This window comes from Callospermophilus lateralis, unplaced genomic scaffold, assembly GCF_048772815.1.
Source record: "Callospermophilus lateralis isolate mCalLat2 unplaced genomic scaffold, mCalLat2.hap1 Scaffold_286, whole genome shotgun sequence".
Lineage (NCBI taxonomy): Eukaryota > Metazoa > Chordata > Mammalia > Rodentia > Sciuridae > Callospermophilus > Callospermophilus lateralis.
In genome coordinates, this window is record NW_027513546.1 from 414,990 (window position 1) to 430,608 (window position 15,619).

The following is a 15,619-nucleotide window of genomic DNA, read 5'->3' on the forward strand; positions in this document are numbered from 1 at the left end:
TTGCTTTGGGTCCTTTTCCATATGAGGAAATGGGCATAGACCAAGTAACTTGGCCAAGCTTACGCAGTCAGTGGGGGTCGAGTGGCAGGTTGAGTGGAGAAGTTTGCACAGGCTGCGGGTTCCTGAGGGCTCTGAGGCCCTGCCCACCTGCTTTGTAATCAGGATGCACTCCGGAGCACACCAGGACCCCAGAGGAGCTCAGCTCTGTGACTCAAGGCCTTCGCACCGCTCTGTAAGTGGGTGTGTCTGTTCCATCCCACATGGTGATGCCATGGGGCCTCTCAGGTCCTGCGGTCAGGGGTCCGAGGCTGGATCTCATGTCCAGCTGTGTAGATCCAGTCAGTGCCTCATTGCTCAGCCCTTATGCAACCCAATAGGGTAGATTCAGGTTATAACCAAAGCCAGGGGCCCACTCTCCTGTACCCCCACATCCTGCTTTCTGCTGGTCCACCTGGTGAGCAGCCCCAGGGGTTCCATCCACCAACTTGGTCACTCACTCCACCAGAGAGCTCATGGCTGTGTTGAGCCTTTGCCACTGTGAAGTTGCTGACCTGTGAGGGTTGCCATGTTGGGCTGGGGTGGGGAGGGCCCTTGGGGGCCTGAGGAGAGGGCAGAGACTTCATCTGAGTCACCCCTGCATCCCTCTTGTATGAGACCCATATCATTCATTCATTCCATAAACATGACGGGTGCTTAATCTGTGTACAGGCACTGAGCTAAGGACCTGTGTAATACTTAAGAAATAATCACTTGATTATTTAACTCTTTAATGGTTTATGGGCTTTTTACCAAATGTGCTTGGCCCAGCAGGTGCTTAATGCCTATTTGATTCATTAATTACTAATCTCCAGACTTTTAACCATATGTGCCTGGCATCGTGCCTGCATATCTTAACTGTGCAAGCAGTAAATTGAATAGACGAAATTTTCTTAGAGATCCTGCACCTAATCTCCATCATGTTGGCCTAGGAACTGGAAGTTGGAGTGAACCACAGAGTAGGAGGATTAAGCTGGGGACAGCGTTTCTCTGCCGAATGTGCGTGTGTACCTGACTGTGCAGGTGTGAGTTGCGAGTGTGTGCATGCACCTCTCTGTCAACAGGGCACAAGCAGATCTTCCTCACCCTGAAGCTGCCACCTTACCTTGACCTCACCGAAGTCAGTCCAGAACAACTGGCAAGTCAGTGTGGAGCTGGCCAGCCCCGTTGCTCAGCTCATGGCCCAGGACACGGGGAGTGGGCAGATTCAGCAGCCAGTGTTGCCTTCGACCATCCCTAGGAGTTCCTGCCCAGGAAGTTTCTTCACTGGGAACCAAAAGGGAACCCCCAGGGTCAGCTCCTAGCAATCAAACCCAAAACACTTCTGCCAAGTGGGGCCCACACGGAAGTATCCTGCTTCGACCTTGAGTTCGTGGCTCTCAGGGCCTCAGATTTTCCCTGGCCTGGACCCAGGAGAGGAATGAGCCTGGCAGAGGATCAGTGACCCTGGGCCACCTGAGAAAGCAGTGGCCACCTCGGATGTTGACAGTAACCTCGTTACACAGCAGTAGGTGCTGACATTGGCCACGAATGCGCAAACATCAGGCCAGTCAAGGCAGATCCTCTGGTGATTCTACAAGACCCGCCAGTGAGTGATGTCTGGCCAGTGAAGTGCATTCCCGTCCACCCTCCTGCTATGCCCTCCCTCCCAGAAACTCTCAGATGCTTTGCAAACAGCAGCCGCCAAACAAACAATAAGTTCTCCCAGGAAATATTTCAAAGCATCTTTGATGGCACTATCCAGATGAATGCTTTTGACGTGGGTCTGGTTCCTGCTTCTCAGCTGACCACACATCCTAAAGGGAAGAAATATGAGCCCTGCTGCAGGTGGTGACAGGCGCTGGGCAAGGCACTTTCATTCAGTCACTTGTTCGTTCCACAGACATGTATTGAAGAGCTGCCGGATGCCAAGCACAGTGACAAGAAGAGGACATAGAGGAGCAAGGGAGATAGCAGACCCACCCTGAAGCTCATATTCTAGTGCAGGAGGTGGACAGGGAGATACGGTCGTGACCCAGTGCAGCCCACACTGAGATGGCAAACACCCAGACAGCAAGGGACCCAGAGGGGAAGAGAGTCTGGAAAGGTTTCCCTAAGGAACGGAAGCCTTGGATGAGCAGGGTGGGAAACCATTAATTAACTAACCAAATTTACATTAAGCACCTGCTTGGCCAAGACTATTTGTTTAAAGATCGTCAACCCTAGAATAGTTAGATAACCCAACAGTCACTCCCCGGACCCAGCCAGGAACCCAGGGCAGTGTCTGCAGAGGAGGCACCCGCTGAAGATGCCACCTGCAGGACCGACTCTAGGTGCTGGTTTCTGCTTTTGTCTTCAACCCTGAGCCCCTCAGCACTCTGCCTTCTGGGTCTTTCCACCAGCCAGGATCATACCAAGCTTTACTTCCTGTAGTTTGGTTGTAACAACAATAGGTATTCTTTTTCTTTCCCAAATATGAAGTTTTATCATAATAATGAATAGGCCTTGTCAAGCCACACACAAGTTCTCCTCTGCCTTCCCCCATAAAGAGTCCTGTCGTCGCTGTGGCTGTTCACGGGGACATGCAACTCTGAAACTCATGAGGAGCTCATTCGGAAATATTGAAAATGGCAGCTTCAGTCCTGCCGTAGAAGAGATGCTCTGGGTTCACGCACAGTAGCTCTGTCATTTTAAATTACTGCCTAATCTCAAAATTAAGTCACCCTGATTTTCTTGCTGTTGTGTGACTCCTCTGAGCCCTTCATCCACCTGAAGGACTTGGTGTTTGTCAGCTGAGGGGGATAAGACCCTGGGGGACCTGTTCAAGACCCCCAGCCCTGCTGGTATTGTTTCTGAGTGAGCTGAAGGCTGTGTCTTTCCTCCTCTCTAGAGATTAGTCTGGAATCTCAGACCTGTCTGATGTACCCTGTGTGATGGGATCATGGGAGGTCTTCCTGTCGTCACAGTGAAATGGACCCTGGAAAAACTGAGGCTCAGAGGTTTTGTTTTTGGTTTTCTTTGGCAGTGCTGGGGGTTGAACCCAGGGCCTTCGGTGGCAGAGTGCATACTGCCGAGCTGCGCCCCCAATCCAGGCTCTTAAAGGAGGTCTCTGCACCAGACCGCACAGGCAGAAGCGGAAAGTTGAGATTTGAACCCAGATCTACCAGTCTCCAAATCTACCCAGCCTCACTGCCTCCCTGTGTGGTGAAGGAAACAATCCTGCCCGTCAGGCCACTCCAGCCCCTGCTGTGGCCACCAAAGAAGAGACGAACAGCAGGAAAACACGACCTTGGGGCTGCTGGGCCAGGACAGGGCAGCGTTGGCTCTCAGCTCTCCCGTGTGGCTGGATGAACTTGATCTGGTCGCTCTCTCAGAGCCTCAATTTCCTCAGGGATATTCCACCCATATCTGACGCTGGAGCGAGGGTTGGAAGACCGTGAACGTGGGTGGTGGTCCTGGTGCCCAGCCTGTTCAGGAAGCAGTCCCCCCTGTGGCCTGGGTGGCTCCTGTGGGAAGGCCATGAGGTGGGCAGGTTCATTCGTCCTGTGGCCTCAAGGAGCCTCTGGGGACCTGCTAGGTTGGTCCCTTGCGAGAGCTCATCAGACAGCTTTGAGGCAGGGTCCGGCCTTTGCTCACGCCTTTGGCAAACCAGCCTCTCAGGTTGTTTCTGTTTATTTATTTATTGTTTTGGTTTAGGGTTGTTCAGCCACTGCCCCCCACCCTCAGTTGGGACAACCAGCTCTCCTGCCTGGTGAGGGAATGGCTTCTCCCAGTCCTTTCCCTGTCCCTGAGTCCTGGTACCATATGTCCACATCACCCAGTTGGCTCCTAGTCAAGGTTCAGTTTAGTTTTATAAATAAGTGGCAGTTTCTCCTGGTGTTTTGACTTTGCTTTTGTAACACGTGTGTCCCCAGCAGAAGGGTCGGCTCCTGAAGTGAAGGACAGCCTCCTGTCTCCCCGCCTCACACACACTCTGAACTCCGCAGAGGGCCCCAGTATTGATTTTGTGGAGTAGATGAGTGCGTGAGTGAGTGGATAAGTGTGTTGAGCATAGGGGAATAATAAGAAGTCAGAGAATCTTTGTGGAGGGAAGGGTTGATTAAGAGAAAACCACCCCTGGGTGTGCTGGTGCCCGCCTGTAATCCCAGATTACGTCGGAGGCTGAGGTAAAAGGATAGGACATTTGAAGTCACCCTCAGTTTAGCAAAACTGTCTCAAAGTAAAAAAGGCTGGGGATGTAGCCCCGGGGTGATGAGTTCCTGGATTCAATCCCTAGAAGGAGAAAAAAGCACCTGGGCTCCAGGTACTTTTAAGCCACAGAAGGGACTTTAGGCAACGGGCAGAAGTCTTATTTTACAAAGCAGAAGATCATGAAGCTACTAGAACCCTTTCTTGTTTGGGGTCTAGTGACGATCCAGTTCCAAATCTGTTCGGTCAGGGCAAGGGTGGAGCTCGTGTGCTGGGGCCCTAGGCCACCTGCACTGCCCTCCCCAACCCTCTTCCCTGCCCATCACTGACTTTTTTCCCTTACCCCTCCAGGAACACCCCCAGTGTGCCTGAGCGAGGCCTGCGTTTCGGTGACCAGCTCCATCTTGAACTCCATGGACCCCACGGTGGACCCCTGCCAGGACTTCTTCAGCTATGCCTGTGGGGGCTGGATCAAGGCCAACCCTGTGCCTGATGGCCACTCACGCTGGGGGACCTTCAGCAACCTCTAGGAACACAATCAAGCCATCATCAAGTACCTGCTGGGTAAGCACCAATGCGGACACTAAGGAATGGGCTGCAGGGGGCGCCACCTACTGCACCTGCCAGCTAGGCCTGGTCAGAGGAGGGGCATTGCCCTGTCACTTGCTGTGGGGCCCTGCTGTGTGAGTTATTCATCTCTAGTCTCAGTTTCTTTGTGAAACAGCACTAATAACATCCAAACCGTAGAGGTGCTGGGAATCAAACTCAGGGCCTTGCATATGTTAGGCAGGTGCTTTGTCAAAGTTTTGAAACAGGGTACTTGCAACATTGGCCAGGGTGGCTTCAAATTTGCAATCCTCCTGCCTCAGCCTCCAAAGGAGCTGAGATTACAATCAGGCACCATTGCGCTCAGCCCAAACTGCAGATTTGAGCACTACAGAACACACTGTGATGCGTCAGCCCGTGTGTGACTTATACCAGGTACACAGGAGCTGGTAGCTGTGGTCAGTTTATGTTGTGGCTTCAGGATGCAGCATCGTCCTTGGCTAGCATTGACTGAGTTTTGAAAGCTGTGAGCAAATGGAGTCAAGGCTGGACATACCACATCAGACTTTAAGGCTACGGCCCAACGAAAGTTGTAACAGCTTATCGGAGAGTTAAGTTGTCCACGTAGGCAGGGGTCTTCCGTGACCTCACAGACTCTCCAAAGTACTTTTGACTTTGGGGTTGATGGTTTCATCCTCAGATTCCAATCCCCCGCCTGCCTTGTGTGCAGCTATATTTCTGGTTCATGTTTGTTGAATTCCCATCAGCCCCACGGAACCCAGAGGGAATTCCAGCGCCAGGCTGCACCCCAGTCCTGACTCAAACCCCTTGGCAGTAGGGACCTTTTCCTGCTGCCCCCTGCTGTCCCCTGTCCTGGGACCCTAAATGCTGGGAAGGGCCAGATTATGAAAAAAACAATCCATGCAACCATGCTGGACAGACCTTGGGTTTGACAATACTCATTAACTTTTTGAAAACCACTCAAGTCACCCAATATAGGTAAAATGGAAGAAGCTACCTGAGAGGGGACAAATCTTCTCAAAAGGACAGTCATCTCTTTATGAGACAGGAAATGATTCTAATTTGACAATTATGAAATCAAGGCAGCTGGGGCTCTTGGTGAAGGTGGTGAAGGAGTCCTTGACTCGCTCGTGCCTCATGCTGGGGCACAGCTGCCACCAGGTAAACCTACCTGTCCTTTCTCCTTGACCCGGGCAGTTCCTGGGTGGGATGTCCCTCAGCACCCAGTGCAGTGACAGCCTCCTGCTGGTCCCCCAGGGATGGAGCAGGGTGGTACGCGAACTGAGAGTAAAGGAATTCTGCAGGCCAAAACGGCCAAGCCCCAGCCTGAGATGGCCCCCGGCCATCTGAGGCCACCAAAGGTGTCTTCCAAAGGGGGTGCTGCCTTTTGTTTCAGATCTGGAAGCTCAAGTGGCAAATATGTCTGTGGTTTCAAGGCTACAACTCAGGACAGTCCCTTCCCTAGAGCCCAGTGACACAGCCGGGGCCTTGGCAGGACCATAACGAAGCTGCGGGTGTCCAGACATGTAGCAAGGTGGGCTGGCCCCCTGCGGTAGCCGCAGGAGCTGGGTTCAGTGCCGACTCTCACTGAGGGGTCTGGGCCAGTCCTGGAGCCTGGTTGTTCATTGACACACTGGCAACTGCGCTCCTCCAAGTTGTAAAATTCAATGGGAAAATATGTATAAAGAGCTCTTCTCAGTCTGCACATGATGGTTGCTCTTTGCAGTGGTAGTACTCTCATTCCTCACATTAATCCCCGCACAGGACTGTATGGTTCACAGAATGCTTTTGAACTGTCATCCCATTTTATCCTGTAGGGTGGGAGCTGGGGAGGTATCATTCACCTCATTTGATAGATGAAAAAACTGAGGTTCAGAGAGGTCCTCAAGATAGGCTCATAGTTGGCCTGATTCCTGGTCATGTGCCCTTTCCCCTGTCCCATGCCCTCTCCTCAGGTATGAGGGACAGACATAGCTCCCTTGTCACTGCGTTGAAGGGAGCACAGAACACTGAGGGCTGGAGGAGAGTGGGAAGGACACTGGCATCTTTTGAGTGTCTATTATGTTTTAGGTTGTTTATATCCACTGCCTCTTTAATTCTCATTAGCATCCTGGGACTTAGGGATTATCGTTCCCATTTTATAGATGAGGAAACTGAGGCTCAGAAATGTGAGATAATGGAAGGGGCTCGTGCTCTGGAGGCAGAGAGCATCGAGGGGGGGAGGAAGAAAGATGGACAATTAGGCCCAGAACCAGTCCTTTTGCTTTGTGGTCAAGGGGGCTGGCCTCCCACTGGCCTGGAGCTGATTCTTACTGGGAGGACCTTAGACCTGTGCCAAGACTGGATCCATCCTGTCCTGTTCCCTGTACATTGGCAGGGCTCATGAGGAGTGGCCTCCAGGCCTGGGCTGTAGCCTTACATCACCATGTCCCTGAGAGTCCCATTGGACATGGAAAGCTGCTCTGAGCCGGGCACAGAACAGCCAGCACCAGGCGATCAAACCCTTGACCCCAGGGCCAGGGGCTGATGGTATCAGGAGGCAGACCAGAGAGCTGCGAATTCTGGTGGCCTTGGCATAAGCTTGGCCGCTGCCAAGTGACCTGCTTCTCTCCACCGGAGCCCCAGTCTCTGTGAAATGGAGGAGCCAGTGCCACCGAGAGTGAGGCTGCTGTGACACTGACTGGCACGTGTGGTTCAGAGGGCCACACACAGGGCCTGGCACCCACCGAGGGCTCAGCAGGGCATAGGCGCCCTTCTTGGTGGGGTGGGTTCCACCCCACCTTCATCCTGACTTCATCCTGACAAGCTGTGTGACTGCAGAGAGCCACCAGCCTCTCAGGCCTCAGCTCTCCACCTGTAAAGTGGCATCTAACTCACATGGTTAATAAGGATACTCTAAGGGAAAGGATCACTGCTTATTTTATTTCTCAGGGAAGCACTGACGCGGACCTGGTTCCAGAGCAGGCAGTACAGGCACTTCCGCGCCACCGAGGCTCTTGGGTTACTTCATTTTATTCCTGTGGTGCATTCAAGTAGGCACCAGTATATTCCCATTTTACAGATGAGACTCACAAAGACAAAAGAAATGTATTTCCCAGGAAAAGGTGGAGCTGGGATCAGCTATGGGGCCTCAAAACTTCTGTCCTTTGTTTCCTGGCTCTCCTGAAGTCAGATTCCCATAGACAGGCCCTGAGTGTCGCTGCTCAAGAGATTGGCTGGGCAGCGCCTCTGGCCTCACGGCTCCCATCTGCAGTGGCTGCTTGGTCTAGCTTTGCAGGCCAGCCAAGCCCTGGCCTAGGCCTGACTCAGTACTGGGGTCACCTTCGCATCACACTGACCAGAGGCTTGGAAGGCACATCCTGGGGTCCCATCCCCATCAGGGTTACTCCTGGGGATTAGTGTACAACAGCCCCTCACCTGTGGGCCTCGATACCTGGGTGGACACCGGAACGAGAGTGCTCAGGTTCCTCTGAGGTCACCCAGAGCAGACTTCTTTCTAGATGGACAGAGGAAAAGGATATTTGCAGTGCCGGCAAGGACGGCGTCCACTGGTCCAGAGGACAGCAATTACCATCCATGTGCCAAGTGAGCTTGGGCAAGCTGTGCATTTCTTTCATGGGTGAATTCATCCCAGGCCCTCAGGAAATCCAGAGACCTGGAACAGGTGGGCTGAACTAGGATTGTGGGTGTCCTCCTTGCAGCCTGCTGGCTGGAGGGAGCGACCTCAGCTGTTCAGAACACAGGCGCCTCACTGCACTCTGCCACTCTCCCAAGAGACATACAAGCACTACCTTGTGGACTTAAGGGAGACAAGAGTGTGGCCTCACCAGGTACAGGGGTGCAGGCCTGTAATCCCAGCCACTTGGGAAACCAAAGCAGGAGGTTCACAAGTTCAAGGCCAGCCTCAGCACCTTAGCAAGGCCCTAAGCGACTTAGTGAGACCTTGTCTCGAAATGAAAAAGAAAACGGGCTGCGGATGAGGCTCAGTGGTTAAGCGACCCTGGGTTCAGTCCCAGGTACCAAAAAAAAAAATAAAAGTGTGGCCTCACATCATCGGGGAAGCCAAGAGACAGGCCCCTCACTCCTTAGCCTGGCCCTTGCCTGAGGCTTTCCCACTGTGCTTGGATCAGATATTCCAGCCTCTAGAGTGCCCCCACCCAGCCCTTCAAGACCCCATCGACCCACTGCCTCTATTGTGTTTTCCAAGGGCTTCTTAGGGCTTGAGCTACACGTGCATCATGGTGCTGCCAGGTTTACTCTACAATATCATATATATATATATATACACATATATATATATATACATATATATCATAAATCATAACAAAAAAACGTAATGCAAGCTTGTAACAATTCAAGCATTACCAGGACAATAAGGAAAAGTTTACAGCCTCCTTCCTTCTATCTCAAACACAATATACACATGCACGCTACTCCAGCAGCATGAGATGTGTCCACGTCACTGATCTGGCAATGAATCAGGTCACCCTGTGTCATCGCTCATGGTTTTGTTTTTTTTTATGTTTCCCACATTTGCTGTTTCATCTTCCTGCCCTCTGTGGACAGGCTGTGCCTCTGAAATGCTGGCTCTGTGCGGGGCACATTCTGAGGATGGGGTCACTCTGGGGTCCCAAGGGCATAGAAGTTGTTTGGCAACCTGAGACCAGACCACAGAGTTTCCAACTGCCTGGATACTTCCTTCTTGGGGCCCTGAGTTCCAGGAACTTCCCCAGTCACTTCCCCAAAGTCCCGGAGAGGAAAGACAGCATCCCATTTAATCGGGCCACTTCTTCCTCTGGGAGTTTTTATTGGAACGCCCTTTCCCACATCACTCCTCAGGAGCCTGCGCGAGCCCAGGCAGGCAGAGCGGTGACCCAGGGGGGCAGGGCGGTGACCCGGGGGGCTGTGGGACAGGGAGGGGGGGAGCTGGGAATTCCATGGTCTCCCTGGCTGCAGCAGGACTGCCTGGCCAGGGACGTGTGGGGCCCCCACTTGGCCATCAGGGCAGGACCTGTGTTTGTTTTAGATAAAAACCACAGACTCAGTTCCAACAGTCACAGGCCTCCGGAGCCCCATCCTGCTGGGGAAAGGGGGAGCTGATAAAGAAGGCGACTTGTTCTGCAGGAGAAAAAAAAAAATAAGGATACCATGTGTCATTGCCATTCCTGGTGCCTACTGCAGGCCAGGCCCTGCACCGAGATCTCATGGACACCCCATGGGGATTCAGCATCATCCTCGCATTTCAGAGACTGGGAGAAGGTTAGGCCCAGGGAGGGGAGGGGAGGCACCTGCCTCGGAGGGCAGAGCCCACAGCGGCTTGGGCTTGCTGGAATTTGGACTCAGGCCGCTTAGGCCTCTCTGGGGACCGGCCACCCCTGTGTCGGTGTGGCCATGTGTGTACATCTCATCCTAACAGTTCCCACTGCGGCTCTTACTAGTACCATACCCAATTTATAGGTGAGAGGTTGGGTAACTTACTGGAGGTCGCACGAGTCAGTGGAGTCAGTGGCTGAGGCCCAGGGCAGAGGTCCACTCGGGGGTCTGGTAGAGATCCCCAAGTGTCTGAACCTGAACTTCAGACCGACACTCTTCACTTGCCACTGGTTCCCTGGGCTCCATATCCTGGTAAAGGCAGCTTCTTGCCCAGGCTGAGGAAGCCTGGCACCATTCCTGACACTCTCACCCCTCCTCTGCTGGCCCATGCCCCCATCTTGGCCCATCTGATCTACTCCAGTGGCCTTCACCTGGCCATCTTGCTTCAGCACTTGTCCCTGGAGCCCTTGAGTGAGGAAGGAGAGGAGGTGGGAGAATCCCGGGGTCTCCAGGAAGCAGAGGTGGGAAGAGGCACTTGAACTTCCACCAGGGCTCCTGCCCCAGCCAGAGCTGGAAGCAGGGTCCAGGTGTGGTACCCCTGGAGGGGGCGTAGCACAGCACACACCTGCATTTCCTCTCCATGCAAATGCTGGGTGGCACCAGCCCCTCACCCTCCTCCCCTGAGGTGACATCCTGCCTTGTTAACCACGGACACTGAGCTCTCTTCTTTGAGCACATGTTGCTGAAGGCCTACTTTGTGCCTTTTCAGGTTCTGGGGACACAGGGATGACTAAGACACAATGTGGGGCGAGGCAGCCCACGCAGCCCCACTCCTGCTCCACGTCAGCCTCCTCCTGCCCAAGCAGGGCTTCCTCTGGCCGCCTTCCCAGGCCTCTCCCACCATCCTCTCATGGCATCCGGCACCTTCTCTTCACACTCCCCTGTGTGGAATCAAACACTCTTGTGACTTTAGTTGCCATCTGTTCACCACTGGGCTGCCAGCTTCCGCGGACGGGTCCATGCATCTCCATACCCAGCCTGGCAGCCACCAAACGCCAAAAACACACAGCTGTGGGAAAGTCAGTGAGCAGGACCCCAGGTTGCTTGAGGAACTTTGAGCTTGGTTGGGGAGCCTCTCAACAAAGGAGAGAGGGAGGCCATGCTTGAAGGTGGTGTCCTTGACCTCCAGGTGCTAGGGAAGGAAGGGCCAAGCAGCCTCAAGCTGGAACTCAGAATGTGCTGTGATAGCACAGCCAGGCTGTTCCTGGTGAGCCTTCCATGGGCCTCTTATCTGGGTGGCCTTGGGCTCTGGAGGAGGGAGATGCCAGGCCCTCTAGCTGTGCACAGAGCACCTCCCCTAACAGTGGCCCTGGCATTCAGGGTCATGACTGGAGCCAGATGTGGATGGTGAGGCGCAGCTTCTGGGCCTGGCAAATGATGACAGTTCTCCTGCTTGTCCTTCCAAGAGCCTAGCTGCTGGGAAGGGAGAAGTATTACCACAGAGCTGAGGCCCCTGGGGTGAGGGACTCCCCCCTGCCCCCCCATGCTCTGGTTCCTGAGTCTGAGGTGTGGCAGCAACCCTAGCTCCGCCCACTTTCCCTCCTTTGTCCCCAGGAAGCCTCACACAGGTGTCTCCAGAGCCCAGTGGCAGCCCTTGGTCTCCAGGGCAGGGTTTGCCCCTCCCTGTTCAAGCCCCCAACCTCCGTCTCTCGCTCAGGGCCTTCTGGCTCTGATCTGCCTTCAGTCCAGCCCCCCGCATGCCCATCCCCTTTCCGGGGCTACCTTCCAGACCTCAGCTAGACTGGGCTTGATGCCCTCTGACCAATGATAACCATGGTGCTATTTATGCCAGAATGGAGGGACAGGGAGCCTTCTGGGGTGAGGACTGGATAAGCTGATTAGAGACTGGCCAGGAAGTGACTCATGCCCTTGGCACCCAGCAAATGCCACACTCTTTCCTTTTCTTCCAGCAGCAGGCCCTTCCTGCTTCCTTCCTTGGCCCCACGCTGTCCACTCCCTCCACCCAGTGCCCTTTCCCCTTGTTTCTACCTGGAGACCGCCTTTGTTTCTCTTTGAGACCCAGCTCCAATAGAACCTCCTCTGGAGGCCCCCCCACCCCCAGGCAGAGCGGGGTGCTTCTATGTGTTCCAGAGCCTCTGCAGTGTTAAAGCACTTTTGTGTACTGTATTCCTTCCTTCGCACATCTTTGTCCCCGCTAGACCGTAAGCTCTTTGGGGATAGAGAACAGGTCTTAATTTTGTGCCCAGAGTGCTGAGAATGTTCTGGAAGGAGTATCATAGGAGAGGCTCTGGGTAAAAAAAAATAGTCTGAGAAAGGATGGAAGCAAGTGGGGTTTTAGCTGGGTCCCATGCCGAAGCCTCCTGGGGTTGAAGACATTGTTGTCTGGTCCCAGAGTACCCACAGTACCTGGCACAGAGCAGCCCTTTGATCTGCGTCCCATGGATGGATGGATGGATGGGTGGGTTGATAGAGCCCCACGAGAAAGGTGCCTGTGGAGGAGGTGGGTTTGGAGAGATCTTGGGAGAAAGCAAAGGAAGAGGTTTAAGGTCAGAGAACAACTAATCTGAGAGAAGGACAAGTGGCCAGATGAACGCAGGGGCCAAGAATCTGGCATGGTCTGGAGTGGAGCTCTGAGACAGACATGCAGGCCCAGAAACCCCAGCACATAGTAGGTCCTGGGGACCTGAGTACTCAAACTCACCAGGTACAGATGGGGACCTTCTGTGCTGTGCTCACACAGGAGGGTGGCCTTTAGCAGGCGGCTCTGGACCAGGGGCTAAGGAAAGGGAGGATGGGAAGAAAGTCTCTGGGTGGGTGGGTGGGTGGGGGTCTGAGAACCAAAGAGGATGAGGTGCTGCTTGCCTGAGCTGGGGAGGGATGGGGAAAAGAGCCCTTGCAGTCATCTGCAGGTCTGTTGACTGCACCTGGCCCCCCGAGGAGGAAGCGGAAAGTCAATTCACAGTGAATGAGGCCTTTCAGGCTTCACTCAACCCCAGTGTTTCTCACAAGGAAGGTCAGCTGGGATCTGAAAGCCAAGACATGGCTCTGTCCCAGCACCAGGCAGGGGAATTCCTGCCCCGTGTTGGCTGGCAGGGATGCCAACTGTCCTGCTGGGTGGGCCTGGGCTGCCATGCCAGGGACAGGTCCTCAGGCCCAATCAGCAGATGGGCAGAGACAGGGCATGCCCTCCTGATCTGCACCCAGCTAGGATGGGGGCACTCATACCCACTGGGGCTGGCTGCTCCTGCCTGACAGCAGCTGCCCTGACGGCTTCACAGTGGGGAGCACCGAGGCTCCAAAAGAAACTTGCCTGGGGATCCCCAGCAGGTAAATGGGGGCTTATTCAATATCTGCTATCTCTTATCCTTCTAGAAAAGAGTGAAGAGGAAGGCCCAAGTATACTACTGCGCATGTATGGATGAAACCAGGATCGAGGAGCTCAGGGCCAACCCCCTGATGGAGCTGATTGAGAAGGTGAGTCCCTGGGACACACTCTCTCCTCCTCCTCCTGCCGTGCCTCCTGCCAGCCCCTCTGGCTGCAGCTCTCAGGCCCACTGGTGCTCAGCCACCCCCACACCTCCAGCCTCCACACCCAGCTGGAACATGCAGCCTGTCTGTCTGCCACTGCATGTACATGCACGTCTGTGTGTGGGGGGACTGTCTGTTGTAATGTGTGGGGTTGTGTGTCAGCATCTGTTGAGGACATCTAAGTGTCTCAGTGCATCTGCATGGGTCTTGGGGACAGTATTCACTGGGAATCTCTTCCTCTGGATTGCCACTTCATTTTCTTCAGGAGGTGGGTGTGAGTGTGCAAGAGGTGTGTGTTGTTCCAGAGAAACCCACAGGGAGTCTTAGGCCAGCAACAGAGCCAGACCTGCTGGCTGGAGGCCTCACCTTGCTCCTGAGCCCAGGAGAAATCTTCCCTCTGGGCCAGGCTGCCTGGCACAGACGGAGATGGCTGTGGCTTTTCTGGCCACCCCTTGCTTGCTCAAGGGCTTGCCATCCTATCTCAGTTCGTGGAAGGTATTGCTGCAGGCATGGGGACTCTCCCAGTCCCTCCTCTCTGGCACAGGCCCCATGTGCCAGTGTGTGCCAATCCTGGAGGACCAAAGAGATTTTTTTTTAAATTCCAACTTGGAGAGAGACCAAGGTAGACCATAGCTTATCAGCCTTTTTAAAAATACAGAGCCTTATTTCCCGTAGTCACAATTGGATTTATGTCTTAATAGTAATCACGTTTGTGTGATTGATTGTCCAACAAATGAACAGCACATGGGGCAAAGTCTCTGGGATTCACAGCTCAGTTGTCAAGGATGAGTCTTTGCTCCCTCCCTGGGTCTCCAGGTCACAGGTCAGAAGCCCTTTAATTTGCCCTGGACGCTCCCAGAGGTCAGATGACTGCTCCAGGGTCACAGAGCAAGTCAGCTGCGGGACCAGAATTTGCATACAGTCTCCTTACCACCTTCCCCTCCCTATTCTGCTCTGCCTTCTCCCAGCTCGGAGGCTGGAATATCACAAGTCCCTGGTCCAAGGACAACTTCCAGGACACCCTGCAGGTGGTCACTGCCCACTACTGAACCTCACCCTTCTTCTCTGTCTACGTCAGTGCAGACTCTAAGAACTCCAACAGCAATGTGATCCAGGTGAGCAGGCCTGGGCCAAGGAAAGGGTGTGGCCTCCTGGGGTGGAGGGAGACCTGCCCTGGGCCGAGGCAGCAGGCTCTGGTTTCTAAGCCGGGGTTATTTCTGGCAGCCCCAAACAGTGAGATTTTTATAGGCAAGAGACTATGAGAGGGCAGACTACCCATCTTGGTGGGCAGCTCATCGTGGGCCTCAGAAGTGACGAGTGATATCAACTTCTGTGCACAGCTGTAGCCACCTCTTTGTCCCCTCCCTTAGCCTCTGGCTCTGTGGTGCTGCTTGGAATGCTTTTGGTCCATCTCTCCCACCAGAGCCTGCCCAAGGCTGAGGAACAGCACGCCCAGGAGAGCCCCCAGATTAGGGGTCATAAAGGCTTAGTTCTCAGCCCCCAAATGTGCCACACACTCACTGTGTGACCTTAGCAAGAGGCTCAACCTCACTGAGCTACACTTCCCTTTTCACCCTAATGAACTATATAATAGCAGCTACCCAAGGTGCGTCAAGGTATAGCCAGAAGGTTCCAATGGTAGCCATCAGGAATTGACCCTCCTCTGCCTGCCCCACTCTCAGGAAACCCTGTACTGACACCGTCCTCTCGAATCCTCATTCCAGCTCCGAAGGTTAGGTATTATCTCCCTAACTTTCTGGGCAAGGAACCTGGGGATCAGAAAGGTTAAGTAACTTGGGTTAAGGTTAAGTCACCTGTGTTGGCTCCTCGCCACTTGGGAAGGGTTTAGAGAAGTAGGGTGCATTGCTGAAGCCAAGGGGTGTTTAAAGAGGAAGGAGGCTCTGTCCAGCCCTCAGAAAGGCCCAGGTCCCTGCAGCTGACCCCACAGGTGGGCAGGAACGTGTCTGTCTTATCACTGAGTGATCCC

The 15,619-nt window shown here is 54.0% G+C and overlaps 1 protein-coding gene across 1 annotated transcript in view; it reads left to right on the forward strand.

Annotated features, from left to right (window-relative positions):
• LOC143387449 (endothelin-converting enzyme 1-like) overlaps positions 1–15,619 on the forward strand; it is a 68,224-nt gene that overhangs the window by 29,701 nt on the left and 22,904 nt on the right. Inside the window, 5 exon segments of the mRNA XM_076841859.1 lie at positions 1,060–1,178; positions 4,555–4,767; positions 5,534–5,560; positions 13,484–13,578; positions 14,601–14,747. Coding sequence (XP_076697974.1) covers positions 1,060–1,178; positions 4,555–4,767; positions 5,534–5,560; positions 13,484–13,578; positions 14,601–14,747 — 601 coding nt within the window.